This window comes from Pelmatolapia mariae, linkage group LG9 (assembly GCF_036321145.2).
Source record: "Pelmatolapia mariae isolate MD_Pm_ZW linkage group LG9, Pm_UMD_F_2, whole genome shotgun sequence".
Taxonomy (NCBI): domain Eukaryota; kingdom Metazoa; phylum Chordata; class Actinopteri; order Cichliformes; family Cichlidae; genus Pelmatolapia; species Pelmatolapia mariae.
The window spans coordinates 3319433-3337768 of NC_086235.1; the positions used below are offsets into that span (position 1 = coordinate 3319433).

Below are 18336 nucleotides of genomic sequence, written 5' to 3' on the forward strand. Positions count from 1 at the left end.
TCAAAGCCTAATGATCAATGGCCATGAGTACCATTCACAGAGAGTTGATCAATCAACGTTTCTCCCACTAAAAACGCTACGTCCAGATGAACAGAATCAACTTTTTGAGATCTTCATATGATGCTTCTCTTTCTCACTGTCACTGCAGCCCAAATGTATTTCCTCAGGGCAGCTCAGTCACGTGATCACAGTAACGAATCACAGCAGAGCAGCAAAGAGTGCGCATGTGTGCAGGAGAGGAGTCGAGCAGAGAGAGCTGCTTTTACGTGAAACGGGAGTAAAGTAGTGAACTTAGAGGAGAGAAACAAACTAAAGTATCGATCATATACCACTACCAACGTTTGGATCGATATCTGCATCGATCTGCCCACCCTTGTCTCCTGGATCGTAGCTGAGATCAGCGTGAACCACGTGGGTCTCTGCTCCCTGATCTGTTTCCTGTGTTTGGAAAGAGTTCCAGCTTCATCACGGAGTTTCTCTCGGTTTGTGGGCTCATCTAAAGGTAAGCACCGAGCTAACTTTACTGTGAGTTCAGTTCATGTTGAGTTTAGCTCCTGAATGAGGTCTTCTGCTGCTCTCCTCGGTGTCTGTTCACAGTTTATTGTGAACACGTTGAGAGAAGAGTGAGAGAGTGTTTGGAGAAAAACACCAACTAATCATTAGCTCAGCATGCTGGGAGAAGTTGGAGCAGAAAAGTCTTTTCATTGTTCCTGCAGCTGTTTTTCTGCATGCACCAAACCTCTACAGCCTCATTTCTATTTGAAGTGATAACAGGAAATGGATGAGAGCGATCTGCTGCAGTATCAGGGTCACAATAAACTTTGTCCTGCTGCTGTGGATGAACACATGAGAGGAACTGAACTCCTACAAAGTCTCATTTTAATGAGTCTGGCTGCTGTAAAGTGATGCACAGGAAGATGTTAACAAAAACTAATGAAACAGAGATGAAAGTAAACAGTGTTCATATTTGAAAGCACAGAGAATTAAAATATATTGTGGTGGTTAATGTGCAGCTCTTGGTGATTTGGGAGAAGAAGAATGTTTTTAATCATGTTGTGGATTGAATGTTGGACTTTATTTAGTTTTTTGTACAGAAGACAGACGTTTTTTCTACTTGTGGTTTATGATGGACACTCTGAGTCTGGTCCAGCTGCTTTACCACACCATAATTTATTTATGTAGCACTTTAAAAACAACACATGGCTTTGTGAGGGTTCTGTCTCTTAAAGAATCTATTTAAATCTCTCATGTATGGAGAGAGGACCCATGGAGGGTGGAGAAACTGTGATGTGGTGATCAGGTCCAGGCCCATGTTTTATAATGACGGGGGTGGGGTGCTAAGCTGTGGAAAGTCTTGAGTGGGGGAGTAACAGGTCATTGTTGGTAGAATCCACAGCAGGAGCTGTTCAGGCTGTTGGTGTGAATTGTTGGTGGAGTGGGGTCTTTAGGTTTGTGGTTGGTTCGCCGTCTGATTGTTTCCAGACAGAAGCAGAGTCATTAGCTGAAAACAGGTTTCGAAGTTTAGCCTCACTAAAGCTGAACTTTGAAACTGTCTCTGTCCCCACTCTGAAACACTTCCTGCCATGAAGTTATAATGAAGCACCAAACTGCAGTTACTCAGTCAGTGGAGGTTCAGTAGTGCAGTTTATCACCACTGTTGTTAACTGGAGGCTGACACACTGACTGAAGACATTTAATCTGAGTAGATTTGAACTTTCCTTCTTGATTATTTCCATCTTGCTTTGACTGCAGCTGTAACAACACTGATTCCAGCAGGATTTGTAAAAAGCATTTTGACAGACACACAAAGCTGGACAGCTTTTCTTCTGAGTCTAAGAAGCTTAGAAAGAAAATGACTGGACTTCTTTAAGCTTTTTTAAACGTTTCACCTCTCATCCAAAAGTGGCTTTTTCAGTTCTAAAACTAAATGGTGGAGAGTCCCAGGTATTTAAACCCTTGTGGGGGTTGTCCCCTGAAAGGGTCGTCGACCCACTGTTGACCATTGATCTTATGACAAGAGCAAATGTGTGTGTCATTATCAGCAGGTCCTGAGTGAAACCATTGTGAAACTTTGCTTCACCCTATCATGTGGCTCGGTGCTGTCCCTGTTAAAGAGCCAAGAGCCTTTCTTTCCACTTCCTCCATGTAAAGGTTGGCTACAATGGGACACACTGGGGAGCTCACAGCACATCCATGTTTGTGTCTGTAGAAACCCTCGTTGTATTTAAAATATGTGGTGGTAAGGCAGAGGTCTAACAGTGTGCAGACCTGATCAGGGTGAAGCTGGTTCTGGTTTGTAAGGAGCTGTCTTGATGTAGTTGTTTCCTGACAGTCTCCACTGCCTCGGTTGGAGGTATACAAGTGAAAAGTGAGACCACATCAAAGGACACTCTGCTTTCATCTGGATCAAGTGTAAGTTTGTGGACCTTGTTGGTGAAGTCAGCAGAGTTTTTGATGTGTTCCCCACTAGGGCTGTGCGATATGACAAAAATCTCATATCCCGATATAAGACATTTATCGTCCTGATAACGATATAAATGACAAAAATGTAATATTTTCTGTAAATTCTGTTAATCTCGGGCAACTCAACTTGCGTGAAGTTTTTCCAGCTGGGCGTCCTTTACCTGGATTCGAGTGTTTTAACCGATGCATGAAGCTATATACATTTTTAGACATAAGTTGTAACGGCCACCATTTTCTTTCAAAGTTTGAGTCTAAGGTTTGTTTTATTTTATTTTTTTTAGCACCTGATGGCTCTTTTTTGCTCCTCATCCGTAAATACTCTGCATACTCTTTCACGTGATTCAGTTTATTTTGAAAAGTCTCAACAGGATCTTGAGCTTTATTGTGAAAGGTTTACTATGGGCTCAAAATGTGGTCATAAATATTTTGTACTTGTAAATCAGTTTTGTATGTGTAAAAAGAATTTGTGTGTGTGTAAAAAAGATTTGTGTGTGTGTAAAAAAGATTTGTGTGTGGACTTAGCCAAAAAACCCCTGCAAGTTACACGTACGAATTTTGACCCTATTTTTCTTCCTTTCATCTGATTGGTCAATGTCATGTCAATCACAAATGTAACAATCCAATCAGAGAACAGATGGGTTTGGCTGTCGGAGGGACGCTTTTTTTGAACTGCAGGTCTTTGAAGGGAATAAATGCCCTTTTACATGCCAACCCAGCGTTTTCCTTCATCACCACGAAGGAAAACAGTCTGTGGTCGTCTGAGTTTGGTGATTTTTGTGTCACAGGTCTACGTGCTTAATACAGGGACTTCCACAGCCTTTTCAACAGCGCTGCGGACCGCGAGGGGGCGGGCAGTGTTTTGGAAATGACAGTCTTCATTACAAAGCTTTCTTCGTTATGAATTAGCATACATGTTTTTATTGAACATTTGAAGAACTAGCAAAAAAAAAAACGAAACTCTTGTAGAGGACATAAAGTCAGAGATAGAAACGACAAGGAGCAGGTGCATCTAGTACAGGTAGAGCTGCTGCAAAAACCCACAGAGCTCAGCAGCCAGCGCAACAAATTCTGGATCCTTTGCTTGTAGTTAGCATTAGCAGCACATCCTGTGTCCAATGTGAAAGGACTTTTATGCTGCGCACTGTGACTCACAGCAATGGTCCCGGGTCAGCCCTGACTTTGTGTTAAACTAATCCTAAAGTAATGATGGTATTTCTAACCACTGACATACCACAACTTTATCCTTTCAACAGCTGCTGAAAATTAGCGGACCTAGCTGCTATCGGATATTTATATAGAGATCCTCCAGCTTCAAACTGTATCACCCTTCAAGGACCTGCAGTTCAAAAAAGCGCCCCTCCGACAGCCAAACCCATCTGTTCTCTGATTGGATTATTACATTTGTGATTGACATGACATTGACCAATCAGACGAAAGGAAGAAAAATAGGGTCAAAATTCGTACGTGTAACTTGCAGGGGTTTTTGGCTAAGTCCACACACAAATCTTTTTTACGCACACAAATCTTTTTTACACACACACAAATCTTTTTTACACACACACAAATCTTTTTTACACATACAAATCTTTTTTACACACACACACAAATCTTTTTTACACACACACACAAATCTTTTTTACACATACAAATCCTGATTTACAAGTACAAAATATTTATGACCACATTTTGAGCCCATAGTTTACCTAGAAAACAAACAAGTGGACAGCGGAGCCACGCGATGGTTTTACCGTCATTGTTGCTAACGACAACCCGTAAAAACACGCTTGTCCGTCCGTAGTGTGGTTATATTAAATAAAAGAGAAAGAGAGAACTTTAAGAAATTAATATAGCCACTACAGTGACTGTCAAAACGATGAAAAATATTGCTGTAAACAGTTTATTTTACGAGACCACGAAACAAACGATAGCGTATTAGGAAACGATAGACGTTTTTATATCGTCATCTGATATATATCGTTATATCGAACAGCCCTATTCCCCACACGGGGAGCTAGGATGGTGATGAGGTGCTTGGAAATGTTGTAGGTGGCTGAGTTTATGCTGCTACAATGAGTGGGACTCCTTCTTTGTGTATCTATGGAAGTCCATATATACAGGGTGCAGCATCCCCTGGGTAAAGGTGGTGGTCTGCAGGGCGCTCAGTGGCTTTTCCCCTTTCAAGTTCTTGTAGGCAGCTGATGACTTTCTTTTTGTAGTTGCTTCTGGGGTTTCACCTTGAAGCTTCATAGGTATTGTTGTCACTGAGGAGTGTAGTAATGTTTATTTGCTCTGCTTCTTCTTGTCAGGGATAAAATACATATCTATATTTCTTGTGTCCCAGCTGAGTAACAGGAGGAGAAGAGTCTGGTGGAGCAGCAGAGGAACAATTTCAGCCATTTGGACTCAGCTCAGCCACTACAGAGGAAACAATGACTTCAACACAGAAGGTGAGAAAAATATCACAGTTACATCTATGGCTGTGCGATATGATGAAACATTTATCAGATGACGATATGAAAACATCTATCGTTTCATATTATACGCTATCATTTGCTTCGTGGTTTCCCAAAATACACTGTTTACGGAAATGTTTTTTTCCTCTTCAACACCTTATCGAGGACTTTATTCCTAAATGAGGGGCTACCTCTGTAGCACGGACATGATTTGATTCTGAAAAGTGTGACAGAAACCAGAAAACTGTACTATGCAAATTATGCCACAAACCGGTCCCCACCACAGACTCAAACACGGCAAAAACTCTTCAACCACCTACGCAAGAATCACGTGAAAGAGAGAGTTTATGGGTGAGACGCAAAAAAGAGCCAATTAACAGAAGTCTAAGGTGGACACACCACACACACAATGTTTGTGCTCACAAGTTAGGCTTTATTGCCAACTTTTACATGGACAGTTACACAGTCTCTGCTCAGAGCTGGTCTCAGCACACACCTCTCCACTGGTCTGCCGCTTCACTATTAACAGGAGAGACTGGTCTTAGTCCAATCGCCACCACCTGTGGCCTCACCTGGCGCACCCCCAAGCTTCCTGTGTCACCCCTCCCCTGCATCTGAGCCAGGGAAACACCTCCGTCACAAGCAGCTTTATTTTCTCCATCCTGGGCTTATCACATGGTCTTACTGAGAGGTGATGCGAAGTGAAACGTGCATTTTCCTCAGTCGTGGTTTCTCAGCAGCTGTTTGACCATAAAGGCCTGATTCCCACAGTCTCCTCTGAACAGTTGATGTAGAGATGTGTCTGCTACTAGAGCTCTGTGTGGCATCTATCTGGGCTCTAATCTGAGGTGCTGCTAACTAATGATTTCTGAGTCTGGTGATTTGGATGAATGTATCCTCAGCAGTAGAGGGACTCTTGGTCCTCCTTTCCTGGGGCGGTCGTCATGTGAGCCAGTTTCATTGTAGTGCTTTATAGGCTTTCTGGCTGCACTTGGGGACACATTCAAAGTTTTAGCAATTATCCGAACTGACTGAGCTTCATTTCTTAAAATAATGATGGACTGTGATTTCTCTTTACTTGGCTGATTGGTTCTAATATGAATTCTGACAGTTGTCTGTGCACCAACCTGACTGCTGCACAACACAACTGATGGTCCCAATTCAATTAAGAAGGCAAGAAATTCCAAAAATGCAGCCTGACAGGCACACCTGCGAAGTGAAAACCATTTCAGGTGACTACATCATGACGCTCGTTGAGGGAAGGCCCAAGGTTTGCAGCAAAGCAAAGGGTGGCTACTTAGAGCATGTAAAATATGAGACATATTTAGAGTTATTTATTAATTTTTTCTTTGCTACACAGTTCCATATATCTTGCTTGATATATTTGATGTCTTCATTATGTGTATACAATGGCAATGTCAGTGAGTGTGCATGAGTTACTCTCCAAGCCATGGTTGTTCAGAGAAGAAGTTGCTTGAAGATGTTTCACCTCTCATCCGAGAATTATTCAGATTCAGATTCTTAGACCTCTGTAGCAACTAGGGCTGCCACGATTAGTCGACTAGTCTATCAAAATCGTCGACGACAGATTTAATAGTCGACGCGTCGTTTGAAGCTTTGTAAGATCACAAAAGACGCAGAAATAAGTAGTAGGATTTAAGAGTGTAATAACGGACTGAAACAGAAGATGGCAGCACTGCATGTACAAGGATGCCAGCTGCTGTTAAACCCGAAGAAGAAGTAGCTCTGTCCCAGAATTCATAGCGCAGCCCAGCTCAGTTTCCAACAATGGCGGCAGGTAGTTAGTTTTAACATTACTCTTATTATTCTTTCTGGGTCACAAAATAAACGTTTAACATATTTTCAGGCGAGAATGTAACTGTGTAAACCTCAAATATCTGCTCAGTTTATCAAGACACCACATATTTTCAAAAGCGCTCCGACGTTTTCTGAGACGTCTGTTACCCACCAGCTCGATAGCTAGCCGGGGGAAAGGCTCACTAGAGCCCGTGAGAACACCGGACTCCCGGCAAATCGTTTTCAAACCCACCGCCGTCTTTCGCTTCTCAGGTTAAATATATATAAGTCACTTAGATAACTTAAAAATGTTATTGTTTTGCTTTTTTTAGTATTTTATTTGTTCCTGAGTAAATCGGTTTGGCTGAGATTAAAGTTACAGTTTATACACAGCTGAATAAACGTCAAGCAGACAACTGATTATCAGAAATGGGAGATGCTCCAGAATATACTCCGGTGTCCTGTTATATTTTAGATAGCAAGGAGCAGACGGCTGAGTTTATTAAACTTCACCAAAACAATCTGCAAATTTCATTAAAATTTAATAAACTATCATCTTGTCTTTATTTTTAGTTAGCGCATACCTTAAACACTTAAAGCTGTAAGCTAATGATAGTTGTACGTCCAATGGATGCATGATCTGATTAGTCGACTAATCGCAAAAATAATCGGTGACTAATCGACTATCAAAATAATCGTTTGTGGCAGCCCTAGTGCCCAGCCCCAGACACCGAGAACCACCAATGCACTGACAGCTGAGGGCATCAGCCACTGGCAGGGAGTGTGATTGGGTGAGATGGGTCCCACACCTGGGGGGCCTGAGATGTTCCCAGAGAGGTGGAGGAAAGACCCGACCTGACATATAGACACAGATAAACAGACACACACAGACACAAACTCGTTTGGCTCTTGACCAACGCGGTCGCACTTTTCTCCCTCTCCCTTATCTTTCCTGCTTTGTCTAGTCTCGTCTACTTATACTTTTTACCCTGGAAGAGTCTCACGGTCTGTTCTCTAAAACCTAAAGGAAGAATTATGGGTTTGATCAACTGGTCCCTGAGTGCAATTGACACCCTCTTCTCAACGAGAAGTCTGGGCTCGGGTGAGCCTAAGTGTCCTGGAGAGACGTTTCCTGCTGTATACACAATGGGCGGGTGGCATAACTTGAGGGTCGTGTGCCTGGCAGGACTGTCGATCGAGGACATTGAAGACATCTACCTTATCGGAACCATGATAACAGGGTTCTTGCTGATCGGAGCTTGATGGCCCTGGCTTATCGAAGATTAAAGAATCGGCTGTTCAAAAGCCAACAAGGCTGCCCGCTGTGATTGAAATGATAGGGCGAATCGTGACTTCTCTAAATGTGCTCATTGAACGCAGCACAGATAACATCTTGGAGAAGCTCATGGCTCCTGGGAAACAGGAAAATTGAGAGACCAGTGACAGACATTTAGATCAACTGTAAAATTGACATGCAGCTGTTTTCACTAAAGGAAACCACCATCATTTCATGCGGCCACCATATTGGCAACGACTGCGGTCTCAAGGCTGGAGCTGAACAACAAAAAGTTTCTCTCCCTGATAACGTACTGTGTTTAGACTTATCAAATTCGGTTCTTTTTTAAATTCTTTTACCGACAGAGAAAGACCCGACTCAGTGTGGTCAAGCTCAAAAATATCATCTTTATTCTACATTTCCGGAAAAGGAGAACTGCAGACGCTAGCACGCATCAACAGGTCTAAAAGCATTACAAGCTAAATGCGTATATATAGTTCTCTTATACGTCACACACAGACACACATAGTTTTGATCAAAACAACTCCTTCTGGCCTGACTAATGTGTGTTTGTGTGTGTTACTTAGTTCCGCTTTTTCTGTCTGGTTTCCTGTTCTCAACATTGCCTCTGCAGCTCTGCACTAAACTTCCTGTTTCTTAAACTTCCCCTAACTTAAGCTGTTGCTAAGGCGACCTAGCACCTCTGACCTAGCTCTCTCTCACAGCTGGCCTTGCTTTATAGAGGCCTTTATTATTAAAATACATAAAACAATATAATCAAAAAATAAGCACTAAGAATATATATTTATTCCGTAACAGACTCTAAGTCCCCATCCCACGCCCCCTATCCTGGATTCATCTCTCACCCCCGTTGCTTGTCATGTGCATTCATGGTGTTGTGATGTGGAGATTTCTGTGCTGAGGAGTTATTTTTTGGGGGGGTTTCTGTCCTCACACTGACCTCCCACAAGGAGCCCAGTATGAATAGAGGTCTTCCTTTTTCTCTCTCCTCCACTTGCCCATTGTATTGTACACTTCATTGTTTTTCCAATTACTACCTGTCTCCGATCTGTCTTCCCATGTGATGTCTGTGCTATATATGTGTGGTCAGTGGGATCCTATCTCACTGCAGGTGCAAACTTTGCATGTGATAAATAAAGGACTCACTCACTCACAAGCATTCCCACCCTCATACATACATATATACATATACAAATACTGAAGACAAATAGAAATGAACACTGTACACACACCCGCACTCCCCAAACATACTCTATACCCCCGGGTCCTGGTACAATCACCCACAGAGGGGCAATCCGCCCACAGACCCAGGATAATTTTTTTTCTATCCCTTTGACCTGCTTAGTTCGACCAGTAGGTGGAAGTCAGATAAATAAGGCATTTTGTGACACTCCAACTAGGTTTAAAACTAGAATTAATGGATGAAGTTTGAAGATTTAGTTTGTTCCACGACTGCATTTCACTCACTGCCTCTGTTTGTATCTCTGTCACTGCAGGACCAACATGGAGCGAAAAGTCAGCGCTCTCAGGTGGCCAACAAACCTCACAGAAGAAAGAGAGAGAAAAAATACAACTGTGAGGAGTGTGGGAAATCATTTACTGAGTCTAGTCACTTAAAAACACACCAACTCATTCACACTGGAGAGAGACCATTCAGTTGTGATGTGTGTGGAAAAAGTTTTACTCAGTCTGGAAACTTAAAAAAACACAAACCTATTCACAGTGGATTTAAACCATTCAATTGTGATCAATGTGGGAAAAATTTTACTGGGAAAGATGGCTTAGGAAAGCATAAGCTCATCCACAGTGGAGTTAAACCATTCAGCTGTGATGAATGTGAAAAGAGTTTTCTCCGGAAATCTGACTTAGGAAAGCATAAGCGCATCCACAGTGGAGTTAGACCATATACCTGTGCTCAGTGTGGGAAATCATTTACTGAGTCTGGTCACTTAAAAAAACACCAACTCATTCACACTGGACTTAAACCATTTACTTGTGATCAATGTGGGAACAGTTTTACCCGGAGAGAAGTCTTGGAAAAGCATAAGCTCATTCACACTGGAGGTAAACCATACAGCTGTGATCAATGTGGGAAGAGTTTTACCCGGAAAGATGGCTTGGAAAAGCATAAGCTTATCCACAGTGGAGTTAAAGCATACAGCTGTGAACAGTGTGGGAAATCTTTTACTTGCAACAGCAACTTACGGGTGCACAAAGTTACCCATTCTGGAAATAAGTCATACAGCTGTGACTTTTGTGGAAAAATGTTCAGCCTGATAGATAGTCGAAATAAACACCAGCGCATTCACACTGGACAGGATGTGTACTGCTGTGATCAGTGCGGCAAACCGTTTGTTAAATACAGCCAATTACAAAAACATATGTATACCCACACTGAGGAGAGACCGTATAAATGTGACCTGTGTGACAAGGCTTTTAAATCTCCATATTGCCTGGGCATCCACCAACAAATGCACACTAGAAAGAAAATCTACAAGTGCAGTTACTGTGAGGTATGTATTTCTTATCTTATAATTTTATATACATGCTTCGACAGGAGACACGGGAAGTGGGGCTTTTAAAACAATCACATTTGAACTTATTTTTACTTATGAAATTGTTTGCTAGTTTTACCCAGCATCATGGTCATTATAATTTTATAATAGACTGTTATTTGCTGGGCAGTCTGGGTAGGGAACACACAGTTATATGGTAGAAATTAACCCGAAACTTCACTGGATGTTTTTGGCTGAAGCATCTTTCTTGTAAACTTCTGCCTCTGCAAATACTGCAGCTGAAACCATTAATGATCCTGCCACAGGTTTCTATTGAAACCTCTAAACAGCAAGTGAGTTTGAGTTTTTAAGGAAGAATGAGAACAGCACAATGATTATGAAACATTAGACAACATCATTTTTTTTCATTGAAAATAAAAACAAAAATTTGCTTTTATCTCAATTTATTTTCAGTGTAATATAAGGCTGAAACTGTAATTTAGTTTAAAATTAAATTAAATGCCCAGCTCTAACTGTGTCATCTTGCATTGACTAACTGAGCAACTACAGTGTTAACATTAGTGTTAGCTCAGTAACAGATTGTTTTTTTTGTTTTTTTTTTTGTAGTACAATACCATTAGCGTTACTGTAGTGTTAAACAATATTATTCTAGTGTTATGGTCTACCTCCTGAGCTACAGCCACCCCAGAAAGCACTTTAGCATAGAAAAAGTGTTTGTATTGATGAGTGTGAATGTGTGAATAAGACATGCTGTATGAAACACTTTTCTACTCTACCTGGACACTCAAGGTGCTATATAAGAACCAGTCCATTTTACTTGCATTCACTAACTGAACAACAGGAGGTTCATCTAACTAAAACCAATCAGTGCGTCGTCTAAGGAGCAGGGAAAAGAAAAGTGTCTGGACTGCTTTTCTTTCCAAGCTCCTTAGATTACGATTACCTGGATGACTGAGAACCTTCACAGACACAATCAGTGCGTCCACCTGACTGCCTAAAAATCTACTGATTTTTAATAGTCTGTAATTTTATTTTATGTCCTCAACTTATGGTGAGAGTGTACTTGCAGCCAGAGTGCCAGTGCTTGTTGCTGTTCCTCTTCATCAAATACATTCTTCTGCATTTGAAAAGTGACATGAATTAAAAAGTGTGAAATTTCATGCACCACATGTAGCTATTGTACATTAAAATATATCGGATATTTTGAGTGGATCGTAGGTAACTTTTTTCAGAAGAAAAAAGGAAGCCTTATTATATCCCAGTAATCTGTATGTTACAATGTAAACAGTAAATAGTAATTAAACGTTGGCAGAGGCGCTCTTTATTTCAGGTCAGGATAAAAGGATAAAAATGTTGAAGGAATTCCCTGACTTACACTGTCTTTGTGTCTTTGTTCAGAAGCAGAGCGACACAGACGGATCCAGTTCTCAACCCTGTCATCACTGTGGTGGTGGGAAAGACTTTCGTTGTGACCTTTGTGGAAAAACTTTCAGTTGGCAACAGACCCTAAAATTACATCAACGTATACACACTAGAGAGAAACTGAACCACTGCAAAGAATGTGGGAGTGTCTTCACCACAGCAACTGCATTAAAAAAACATGAACTCATCCACAGTGGGGTTAGAAAGCACGTCTGTGACCTGTGTGGGTCATCCTTCACCACTGCAGGTGAGCTTAAAGAGCATAAACGAGTCCACACAGGAGAGAAACCATACAAGTGCAGACACTGTGACAAAAGCTTCTCACTGTCATGGAGTCGTAACAAACATGAATGTACACACATTGAAGGGAACTTCAGCTGTGACCAGTGTGACAAGAACTTCAAGAATCTCAGTTCATACTCTGCACACAAACGATCCCACGCTGTAAATAAACTGTTTCACTGTTACCAATGTGCAAAAACATTCACTTCATTATCTGCTCTGTGCAAACATCAGCATGATCATGACAATGGCTGAAATCATTCCTATCATCATAATGAATCTGAAGAGACAGACAGTTCTGTTGCATTTGAGAAGTTTGATGTGAAAGCTGCTGTAATTTCTGCTGAAATTCCTCATCTGTTATACATCAGGTTTCTCTCAGTTTTCTTGTTTTCTTTAATGTTTCTTTGAATTTTAATGCTTAAAAATATTATCCTTATTACATTAAAATCTTTCCTCCCCTTGGAAACTGTAGTGTTTAGTAGTAGTAATAGTATGGTAGTAGTAGAAGTAGTATAATTAAAGAAATGTCTGACTTATCTATTAATTGTCAATGTATCACAGGCATTCAAGCTGACAGTAGCTAAACCATTACTTAAAAAGTCATCCCAGGACTCAACTTGAAAACTAAAAACTTGCTGAAAAGCCTTCAGTTAACCCAAAATGCTGCAGCAAGAGTGCTGACAGGGACTAGAAAGAGAACATATTTCTTCTGTATTGGCTTCCCTTCATTGGCTTCCTGTTAAATCCAGAATTCAAAATCCTGCTCCTCACATACAAGGTCTTAAATAATCAGGCCCCATCTTATCTTAATGACCTTGTAGTACCATATCACCCTATTAGAGCACTTCGCTCTCACACTGCAGGCTTACCTGTTGTTCCTAGAGTATTTAAAAGTAAATGGGAGGCAGAGCCTTCAGTTTTCAGGCACTTTTTTGTGGAATTTAATTAAGGTACAGTCCAAAGATGCTTTCTGTTATTGTGGTCCTGTCACCTGCTGACTTGAGATCTGTTACAGCTTTGTATACATTAAAAAAAATTTTTTCATTGGTGGTGTTGTTAGTTTTAGTTTATTTCTGTTTGCTGATTTCACTGCCTTACAGTATTGTAAACCTAAACAGGTTTTTATGTCTTTATCTTCTGTGTTAAGAATATTTAGTTTACATGTTAGGAAATGTGTGATATAAATAAAATTGCTATTGTCAGGAATATATTAGTTCTTCATGGCACAGATTTAACAAGTTACAGAAACATTCCTCATAACTAGGGATGTAAGAAAATATTGATACATTGTGATACTAACCCCGGTACTTTTTTCAGTAAGTAGTAATCTAAGTACTATTTCTATCGTTACAACGGTGTTACAGTTATTAAGAATACAATGTGGTGCTGACGCTTCACGTCAACACACAGATGCTTGAAACTGTCTTTAGCTTTCTGGGAGCTGGGAGGAGCGAAACAATCGCACAAGTGCAGCTGATTGGCTCAGGCAGAATGAAGTAGTCATGGTAAACCAATCACATGACCAATTTAAGATGACATAACAACAAGATGATATATCAACCCAAGATAACCCTGATTCCCCCATTTGCTAAATGGGGGAAAAGTGCTAAAAGTGTTGTGTCGACTTCAAACCATAAATCAGTTTTTAAATTGTGTTGATAGTCCAAGAAAAACCAGAGTTATGAAAAAATTATCCGCAATGTTTTTTCCAGAATGCTATCGTTGTTTTTTCGCTTGAAAGAACTCTTCACTTGAGAGAAAAAACACAATCCAAAAAACCCCACCCTTTCCTACTGGTAGAGAAATGTACAGTGTCGGACTCTGTAGTTTTCTCTGGTCCTCTCTCCAATTAGTCGAGGAGTGACTTGTTTAGCTGCATGTCCACCTTCTTCAAATCCAACAACAGTGGCGTCAAACGTTTGTGCTGCAAAAACTTTCATTTGTTCTGCTTCTGTTTTAAAGATATTAATGAAAATGTAAAGATCAAATGGTCAACAAGCCACTCCACATTACACAGGTCAAACAAAATTTGTGTTAAACATTTGTGCTGCAAACATTTTTCCTTTGTGCCGCTATCATTTTAAAATTATTAATAATTTTTCATGATTCACAAAGTAAAAGTAAAAAAATATAGCAGTTAAGATAAACCATTCATTCTGTTGGAGAAAAATATTTATTTGCTGGTAACAAAATGCAAACTATCAGAACAATATAGGCATGTTTCCTGTTAGAAAAGATAAATGCATAGAACTGTCTGAGCCTCTTAAGTTTAATACAATAACTGAAAAATAACAGTTATTTCCATCATCTAACTCACAAAATAAAAAAGGACTTTCTTTCATGAATTCTTGCCATCATTCCTTTGTGTAGAGCACAGCTTGAGAACATATGCTGGTGTTTTCAGATGCTATGGTTACGTACGTTCTCAGGTCATCATACAACTCCCAGATGCATGAGGTCCTTTTACAGAATGTCATATAATGCCCAAGTGTTTCTGGTGTTGCGCCCTCCTGAAATGCAATAGCTGTTTTCAGTGTGAGTTTCTCACCTTGAAGTAGAGTGGATGGGACTTCACTAAGCAAAAACTGTTTTGGACTTGGAAAACTGTGCTCCAGAGTTTCTGTAGAGCATTTTCCAAGGTCTGTGTCAGTCCAGACAAGTTCTCTTAAGCTGTAACTGTGACAAACAGTCCCTGTGCGGAGTAGCTTTCCTGATGAATTTGTTTCAAATGCTGTTGGAGATGGATCAGGACTTTGGGTTGGTCTTAGGCATGGAGATGCTGCAAAGTTGAACCTTTGTTTAACCCTTTCATGCATGAATTATGACAACCTCAATCAGGATTTTTTTCTTAAGTATTTGTATTCATCTTTAGGCATGAAAAGATCAATAAAAATATTTAACAAAAAATCCTGATTCCTGATTGGGGTTGTCATAATTTATCCATCACAGGGTTCAATAACAATAATTACAATGAAACGTGTTATACATCTATAGTAACATTAAATGACCAGTGAGTGGCAGGGTATGTAGTGACACATCAATGTCCAATGTAGCGGTTTATGTGTAAGTATACCATCAACACTGACACAAATACAAGAAAACAGCCTTTGAATAGCTGTCCACTGTAGTGACCACTGTGTGTGTAAAGGGTTAACAGCAGACTGAAGGTGAGCTACGCAAGAAGCTGAAAGGACTGACAGATCAATGGAGACAAAAGGTGTCTGCATTGTGTTTGGTGGGTAAAGCTTGCAGTACTGGGATAACACTGTCTTGAGAAGTGAACACTTGGATTTCTGTTATTGTTTTCTGAATTACTGTGGACACATGGCACTGTGCATCAACACGATGAACACCAATCATCAACTGAACAGGGCAGAATATTGAACTCAGAATCTCGGCCCTCAAACAATAGCTATGGTGAGTGACAGCCTTTGAAGCAAGGGACTTCACAAGCTGGAATACTGTATTCTCCTCTGAACTATTCAACATGTTTTGAGCAGAGAGACTGTCGCACAAAGCGCAGCAAATACTGAGACAGAAGGCATCAAAGTCACTGATGTTTATGACACAGTATTGTCCTTTGCCAAGTTTGACTGGCTGTTGATTATTTCCATTTTTTAACAGCCCTAGCTTTACTTTTTTTCATTTTCGCAGCTAGATCTGAGTGGAACCATTCAGGGCAAGAGGAGAGGAATGATTTCCTCTTCTTTGGTGGGACTGCAAGGCCTCTCCAGTTTATCAAAGCTGACGTTTCTTTAATGCCCATGTCCATGTCAATTTTGGGCTCCTGAGAGGGGTTATCATCCATTTCCTGCTCCACCAAGGCTTGGTGTGGATTCTGAAGCTTTACTGTACCATCTTGTCCAACAAACTCTGCTTGTTTTCATATTTGTTTTGCAGAACAGATCCTCATGTTGCCTTCAATAAAACCACGATATCATGCAATTGATTTATCTGTCTTTAAAGGGAATCTTCATGCTTGAACAGAACAGTCCATAGTTGTTGTTGTTTTTTTTTTAAATAATCTTAGTGTCAACAGCATGTTAATCACAAAACATTGAGTACACAGTACTTTGCTGACACGACAATAAGCAAGGGATTACAGAGGACTAAAATACACATCAAAATTGAGGAACTTGATTCAGTGGTCATTAAAATGGCCTGAAACACGTCTCCAGGGACAGATGGAGTCACTGCTAACTTTTATCAGTTCTTCTGGAAGGACTTCAGAGCCTTGATATTCAGCACGTTAAAAGAAGCTATAGACAAGAAATAACTGATGCCAAGTTAGACAAAGTAATTTCAGACAATTTAAGACCAATCACCTCTGATTATAAGATGCTGTCAGGGGCTGTAGCTGAGAGGCTGAAGAAAGGCATACTCAGTGAAACAGTCAGGTTTTTGAAATGAAGACTCATTCATAATAATATTAGGCTGGTTTTGTACATCCTTGACTACAGTGAAATAATCCAACAGAGGGTGACTGTAATTGAATTTGGGATGCTTGCTGAGAACCCAAATTTAGACTTGGTGATTGGGACTGTCTTGTTACTGGGAAATGTTTTAATTACAAATGCAGACATTTCATTGCTAAACCATGTATAAACATGTATAAAAAGCCTTAAGGCCAAAAAAGAGAGAATGAGGAGGAGCTTCTTCCCCCAGGCTATTCGGGCCCTGAACCAGGTGTAGGACTGGACTCCCACACACATCACATCACTATAAGACTGGACTCTCACACACATCACATTAACACACGCACCACCACACATTTCCTATAATTTATAATCTTTATAATCTCTTTCTGCTATTTGCACATTTTTTTTACTGTAAATTTCTAAGTTAATTTGTAAATTTTGTAGTAACCTGTAAATTGTAAATACTGTAAAACTTTTTTCTGTCATTTAATGGCCGGGCATTGTACAGCTACAAGCATTTCACCCCTATGTCATACTGTGTATGGTTGTGTGTGTGTGTGACAAATAAAATTTGAATTTGAATTTGAAACAGATGGCTGAATGATTTTAAACTCTCGAGTAAGTCGCTGAAACACGTAAATGACAAGAAAGCCCCTAAACTTATATTTCTATTCAATAAGTTCTATTTATGTTAAAAGGAGGCCTCCTCTCTATCTGAGATGTGGATCATTTCCCTTTCTGTTCACACTGTTTGTGTCTATGTTCTCACATTCTACATTGCCCCTTTTTCTTTCTTTCTTTTGTTATTTCTCTTGCTTTTCTTTTTATGTCTCCTTTTCTCTTGTTGTAGTGCTCAACCGTATATATTTAGATGCATGGATAAATAATGGTGCCTTATATGTTTATATTGTTGTTGACAAATAAAGTTAATTAAAAAAAAAACATAGGCTCGGCCTCTTTTTCGAGTCACGTGTCCAAACAGCATCGAATCAAAGCAGATCAGGAAGAAGGGGGCGGAGCAAAGTGTGTGTGTAGGAGAGGAGTCGAGCAGAGAGAGCTGCTTTTGCATGAAACGGGAGTGAAGTACTGAACTTAGAGGAGAGAAACGAACTAAAATATCGATCATATACCACTACCAACGTTTGGATCGATATCTGCATCGATCTGCCCACCCTTGTCTCCTGGATCGTAGCTGAGATCAGCGTGAACCACGTGGGTCTCTGCTCCCTGATCTGTTTGCTGTGTTTGGAAAGAGTTCCAGCTTCATCACGGAGTTTCTCTCGGTTTGTGGGCTCATCTAAAGGTAAGCACCGAGCTAACTTTACTGTGAGTTCAGTTCATGTTGAGTTTAGCTCCTGAATGAGGTCTTCTGCTGCTCTCCTCGGTGTCTGTTCACAGTTTATTGTGAACACGTTGAGAGAAGAGCGAGAGAGTGTTTGGAGAAAAACACCAACTAATCATTAGCTCAGCATGCTGGGAGAAGTTGGAGCAGAAAAGTCTTTTCATTGTCCCTGCAGCTGTTTTTCTGCATGCACCAAACCTCTACAGCCTCATTTCTATTTGAAGTGATAACAGGAAATCAGAGCGATCTGCTGCAGTATCAGGGTCACAATAAACTTTATTGTCCAGCTGCTGTGGATGAACACGTGAGAGGAACGGTGTTCCAGATCAACTGGCGTTTAGAT

At 40.4% G+C, this 18336-nt stretch overlaps 1 protein-coding gene across 5 annotated transcripts in view; it reads left to right on the plus strand.

Annotated features, from left to right (window-relative positions):
• Positions 1-239: 239 nt before the first annotated feature.
• Positions 240-18336, plus strand: part of LOC134634821 (zinc finger protein 665-like) — a 28991-nt gene continuing 10894 nt past the window's right edge. For 3 of the 5 annotated variants that reach the window (XM_063484224.1, XM_063484228.1, XM_063484225.1), the window contains exon 1: positions 17677-17954. Coding sequence is in view for 1 of the 5 variants with exons in the window: in XM_063484229.1 (XP_063340299.1) it covers positions 4893-4910 (18 nt within the window). In the remaining 4 variants the exon portion in view is untranslated. Of the gene's footprint in view, positions 503-4804; positions 4911-9506; positions 9586-11924; positions 13279-17676; positions 17955-18336 lie in introns of those variants that run through there. The other 2 variants (XR_010094885.1, XM_063484229.1) reach the window with 2 other exon arrangements.